Source organism: Hydra viridissima, unplaced genomic scaffold (genome assembly GCF_058129835.1).
Source record: "Hydra viridissima isolate aposymbiotic clone 2 unplaced genomic scaffold, HvirCarnegie_v1 scaffold_18, whole genome shotgun sequence".
NCBI classification, from domain to species: Eukaryota; Metazoa; Cnidaria; class Hydrozoa; order Anthoathecata; family Hydridae; genus Hydra; species Hydra viridissima.
The window spans coordinates 1,993,182-1,999,385 of NW_028324317.1; the positions used below are offsets into that span (position 1 = coordinate 1,993,182).

At 33.8% G+C, this 6,204-nt stretch overlaps 1 protein-coding gene across 1 annotated transcript; it reads right to left on the minus strand.

The window, feature by feature from the left end:
- Positions 1-531: 531 nt before the first annotated feature.
- Positions 532-3,383, minus strand: LOC149876799 (uncharacterized). Its single transcript, XM_090075121.1, has 4 exons — positions 3,291-3,383; positions 2,737-2,902; positions 2,110-2,535; positions 532-1,886 (listed from the first exon to the last, which is right to left on the minus strand). The coding sequence occupies exons 2-4, from the start codon at positions 2,891-2,893 to the stop codon at positions 532-534; spliced, it is 1,938 nt and encodes a 645-aa protein (XP_089931247.1). The 5' UTR covers positions 2,894-2,902; positions 3,291-3,383.
- Between the last annotated feature and the right edge of the window lie 2,821 nt (positions 3,384-6,204).

The window sequence follows — 6,204 nt, forward strand, 5'->3', positions numbered from 1 at the left end:
CGTTTTGTGCTCTTGTCCCAGAACCCGCTTTTCCTTATATATTAAGGGATTTTCCTTTATTAATATAACTCTTAAATCATAATAAAAAAATGAGTATAGCACCATAGTTGTCCATTTTTTCAAAAAAGTGCATAAAATAAAAGTTGTAGGGCTTAAAAAATTAGAGGGGGTCATTTTTATACAGTTTCCATTAATTTTGTGTTTCACTTGGAGAAATTTTGACAACCTGTGATGTATTTCTAGTTTGGTAAACAAATCTTACTGTCTTACAAATATATGATTGATTTTTCTAGTCAGCTTGAAAAAAAAAAAGATTCTGGGCTTATAAAGTTATATTGAAAACTTTCCAAATAGTTTATTCCTTTAAATAAGTTTCAAAATACTAAGAGAACAAAATATGGTTTCAGCAAAAAAAAATGATTGATGAAAAATTTCTACAATTCATTAAGACCATCAAACCAAAAATGATTCATAATTGATTCAAAAATTTTGTTTAAAGATGTTTACTGTTGTAATCAACAAGGCAGTTTGTCAGTTTTTCCGGGTAATCAGGGTGAGTGATTGATCGCTTGAAGCGCTGTGTTGGCCGAAATCTTGATGGGCTGCTTCGACGGCTTGTTCACTGAAGCGACCAAGGGAGGAGTTTTGGCGATCAATAAAGTCACTGATGTGGTGAAACACAACATGTAACTTTGGAGTTATATGGCAGTTTGGAAGTGCAAGGAAGGATGTCTTGAATTGTTGGATCTTTTCAAAATAATCTAAACTCAGTTCTGATCCAAAACAAGCTCGAACAACGCTGTCAAACTTCCAAAGTGTATCCACAAAGCCAAGAACTTGGAATGCTGAGTTAGCTTCTGCTAGTTGTTGAAGACGGTCCACATTTTTTAGCAATTTTCGGCACTCATTTCCTTCAAACTGCCCACCATGGTAAGGACTCTGAGCAATGTTGAGGGAAGATGGCCTTGCCTCAGCTTCAGGCCACACACCTTTAAGCATTTTGTAAAGGAGGTTGACAACACCTAGAATAAGGTACAACTCAGGGGGAGGAATGATGTCCAAGATGAGTTTGTCATTTGGTCCATTGATGATCGGGTAACGGATGACATTGCCAGTCAATTTAGCTTTGGCATGCACTCCACCAGACCGCCTGAAAGATTCGAAACTTTTCCTAAGGGAACCCAAAGTTCGAAATGTTCCTGCATTTTCAAGGTTGTTTGCATCAATGTCACACCAGGCACAGGGGTGTGAGCTGGAGTGAGCCTGTAGGCCACAGAGAATGTTGGCCAATTTCAGATCGCATGCGATGAAAAGATTCACAGCATCGCAACCAACAAGTGCCCATACTTGGTGAACACTTTCATATGTTTCTGGAAACTCTTCAACAACAGCTAGTAGCATCTGACGTTTCACTCCAGTGTCTTTGGCAACTCGCTGCGTCAAGGATCTTTTAGCAGGTGAACTTCTAGATTCCTTATTTACTGCAGAGCTCTTCTCAACAATCGTCAGACAAAATTTCATAAACCCCTTGCCTCCATCAATGCCAAGCTTGACCAGGGGCTCAGAAGAAATATTCCGAGAGGTAAGAACTCTGTTGAGAAGATCCGACAAGCTCTTACAGTGAGCAACTGTAAAATCTCTAGAGTCCCCTTTAGTGCTTGACCCCTTGATTTGTGTGTGTGTGAAGAACTCACTGAGCTGTTGTCCAACAGCTAGGAACTTTGATGCAAAGTTAGGCTCAACTAGTTTTCCAACTGATGCTTGGTTAACTGTACTGACCAATCTCTTGATGCCAACATTGGACAATCCAGTATTCAGTTGAACATTCACAAGGTCTTGAGTAGTCAAAAACGAAGAAGCAGGTTTTGAGGAAGCTCCACTTGGGCCTTAAAATGGAATTTCTTTTTTTTTAAAGGATTAGAATATTTTAGATAACTTACTTCTAAATACAGTTTTTGTTGCTGAAAACTAAAGCCTCTATTTAGTTCCTTCAAAAACTAAAATTCTGATGATATTTGCAAGTAAAAAAACAATCAATTATGGTGAATTTTGAACAATAATAACTTGTTGTGAGCTCTGTACTATATATAGCAATAAATTTTTAATTACCTGGCGTAATGGGAAATGCATGACCTCCAGAAGCCTTAGAAAGACGAACAGTCCCATGGGGTGGGGCTTCCTTGTTTGTGATTACAGTGGCAGCAATCTGTTCGGCAGCCATTGCATCTCGGGCTGCCAAACCCTTAAGGTTCTCTCTAAAGGTAAACTGGTTGCAGGTGTGTGCTAAACCTTTACCAATTGGACTAAGGCAATCATTGCATCTCAAAGGAGTGTTTTTTTCTTCAGCTTTTGTCTCATCGAGTGGATGCTTTTCATTCATTTGTAATCGTCCAATTTTACACCAGAGGCAATCACAGACATGACCTCGTGTTTCTATTCTGACAGAAATAGTTGTGAAGTCAAACAGAGGGGGAAGAGTGATATCTTGCCCTTCACCTTTACGCCTCATCATTGTTCTACAGGCTTCACAAATACCTTTAAGCAAAAAAAATGATTTTCATAAGTCAGAGAAATATTGCTGTACCTCAATGGTTTTGCTAGTAAAGCTGTGGTTTTTATGAGAACAGGCAGTTTAAATAAATCAATTAAAAGCAAGCAAGCTTTTTAATTTCATTGCAATACCACAATAAAACTGATTTCCCTATATACATACAATTAAAATCAACCCTACATTACCTTGAGGAATGTGAGAATCAGCTTTATCAAAACTGACTCCATAGATTTTGCTGATTTGCTCCCACATAAATGCTGTCAGTTGTCTTGAGCACTTTTTAAGACAAATCAGGCAAACAATTTTCTGATTTTCCTCATGAGTTCTGGCGTGGTTCGGCATTTTGATTGGCTGAGAGAAATATTTTTTTTAATTTTACATAAAAGAAAGTTTCAAGGAAATACCTAATCTATCAATCTTTGCATAATTATAAATATTTTAGTGCAACTTTTAAACATTCTGTTAGCCCCTAAGGGATTTTTATTTGATGAAAAAGTTTTTTTTCACTTACTTATAGTATACAATGCAAACAATTAAATATACTAATCTTTGATTTATATGGATAACTAATGTACTTAAAGTAATTGTGAAGTGTACAAATTTGGGTTAAACTTAAGTGCTTAACAGAGCAATAAGATTGGAAGTAATAAAACTGGACCAAAACTAAGTCCTACAAAAAAATATATAAAATAAAATATGTTTCTTTATTATCCCGTAAACTGCTGTCAAAATTTCATACCTTTATCTTGAAAATTGCCGGTGATTTAAGCGAAATACTTTGACAACTGAATTTACGGCAAAACAATGCAACTCTTAGTGAACAACATCTTGGAGTCACCTTCATTATAAAACAACATAACAAAATTGACTAAAAAATATGAAAGTATCACTGTTCATTTTAATGTTAAATTTCAAATGTTTCTTACCTTATTACTTAATAAGTTCTTTGAGAATAATGTGAAAATTTTCAAGGAAAACAAAAGTGTAAACAGAGATCAACTTGTTAAGAACACAAGTCAATTTTTCAATTTTCATGGTTTTGCAAAATTTTCAATAATGCCTAAAATTTTTTTTATAGAATTAAAATAGATGTTAAAGTCATTTTAAATACTTTTTTACTTTCATGAAGTTCTGTTAAAAATCGTAGCTAGGTAAATCTTGAAAATGCCGTTGGCAATTTAAAAGAATGGAGATAAATTTTCTAACATTAGTCATTTCAATAGTTGATTGAAATTTTACTTAATAAGATTACTGAACTTAAATAACTGTCCAAAATTCCTAAGCAGTTCCGAATTTAACTTTTTTTTCAAGCTGACTAGAAAAATCAATCATATATTTGTAAGACAGTAAGATTTGTTTACCAAACTAGAAATACATCACAGGTTGTCAAAATTTCTCCAAGTGGAACACAAAATTAATGGAAAGTGTATAAAAATGACCGCCTCTAATTTTTTAAGCCCTACAACTTTTATTTTATGCACTTTTTTGAAAAAATGGACAACTATGGTGCTATACTCATTTTTTTATTATGATTTAAGAGTTATATTAATAAAGGAAAATCCCTTAACTTGATAAATTTTCTTGACATAGTTCTCTACCACTAAGTCTTAGAAAAAACTTTTTGTTACAAAAGTTGTTGCCCACAACCTGTAGGGCTAAAGTGTAGTGTTGCCTGTTGGATAACTTAGATAGTGGCTCAATGGATGGTAACTTTACATGGTGACATTGGCAAAAAGTGAGGTTTTTGAAAACTGGAATTGCCATAATTTCAAAAGTAAGCAATATTTTGGCCTGAAATTTTATACACATTTTGGCACACATATGGGTAGTATACATGCCCATTTTGGGTAATATCTAAACTACCAAAAAAAAATTTATAGGCATTTTTGTATGTTACACCTGCCAGTCCTTTTTTAGTATGATTTTTGACTTCAAATCCAATTTATTTCCGCGGACGTCATTACTTGATTTCAAAATTGACATTCCTGGGTGTGGGACTATGTCTACTTTCACCCTAGATAGGTGGCGCTCTCGGGTCAGCTCAAAGTCCAATATCAAAAAATTATTCAGGGGTGTATACACTACTGCCAAAATGCATAAAAATGCTAAAAATTGATTGAGAAGCATTTCTAGGGATACCTACATAGAAAATAAAAAAAAATTTATTTCTCTTAAAACAGGAAAACTGTGAGAAAACCAAGTATTTGTTATATAAACTTAGATAATTAACATAAAAAATTTAGATAACTAAGTTAACTGACCGCTAAAAAGTCTAAGGAAAATCAATCTTTACTGATTAGGATTGTTTTGAAACAAAGTTTGTAAAAATTTTATAAAAATAATTGCGGAGGCACAAAAAGAGAAAATCTCTATCAAAAGTTTTCTAAAAGTGTAATAATTTTTGAAGAAAGAAATGTTAAGAAGCCCAGATTAGTCCTTTAAAGAGCAGTAAAAATCATTTGTAGGACTGTCTCATCAAATAAGATCTCATCTAAATTGGCATTAAGTGTGACAAGTATCATTATTTTAAATAATTATAAGTATGTTAATAACAGTCATTGTCAACAAGTATCATTGATAATTGTTAACAAGTATCATCAATTTAAATAGTTATAAATATGTTATTAATAGTAAGTATGTTAAGTGGATTGTTATCCAATATAAATTCAAGTTAAACTTTGTAAAAGGCAGAGTATGATTTAGTGAAGCTAGATTTAGTGAATTAACACAATGCCAAACCATCCAAAGGTTCATGATGAAAATTGAAAGTTTGTGTGTTTGTTCTGTTTGAAAAAATGTTAAAGACAGTTTACTGTTTTCCAAGCAGATCGAATATGCCTACTGTATAAAACCAAGAGCAATATCAGTGATTCTCGGGTACCAAAAGGACTCGTGCAGAACAACTTTGCGCAAGAAACAAGAGGGGAAAGAAGTTGCACTCACCACTTTGTTTGATTTCAAGTCAATACAAGTGACACTTGAAACAAGAGGCCCGATGTGTTATTGCCTAATCTGCCAAACTTTTCTCAATGGTAGCTTGCTCTTCAAGAGGATGCTTTGGCAGATTGCCTAATCTGCCAAAGCATCCTCTTGAAGAGTAAGCTACCATTGAGAAAGAAATAAGTATGCGTTGCAGCACATGCTTCAGCCCTTTAGAAAAAGGTTTGCTTCACCATTGCTCTCAAAAAAAGTACAGGGAAAACCATCAATCTTTAGCAGCAAATGATGCCAAAGCAGCCGAACAAATTGCATATCGAGTTATTTCCAATAAAGAATTATCCCTGAAGGAACTATTCGACTTGCTATTGGATCCGGCAGGCCTCCACTTTCAATTACCCCTCGGTAAATATTTAAATAAAATTGCTTAAATAATTTTTAAATACATATATTGAAAAAACTATTGACTATTAAGAAATGAGACTTTCAGGAAATATGTTTTTGTAAAGTTTCTAATCTCTTTAAAAACGAATAATTTAAAAGTTTTACCAAACTTTCTAAACAAAGTTTATTATAAATATAAAATATTTATGTTTTGGTTTCAGGTTGAAGTAGTGCCCAGCCTCCATCAAGCGCTCCAAAATTGACCACTCCAGCTCTTGTAAATGTACAATTAAATATGGGCCTATCAAACAACAGATTAAAAGAACTGGTCA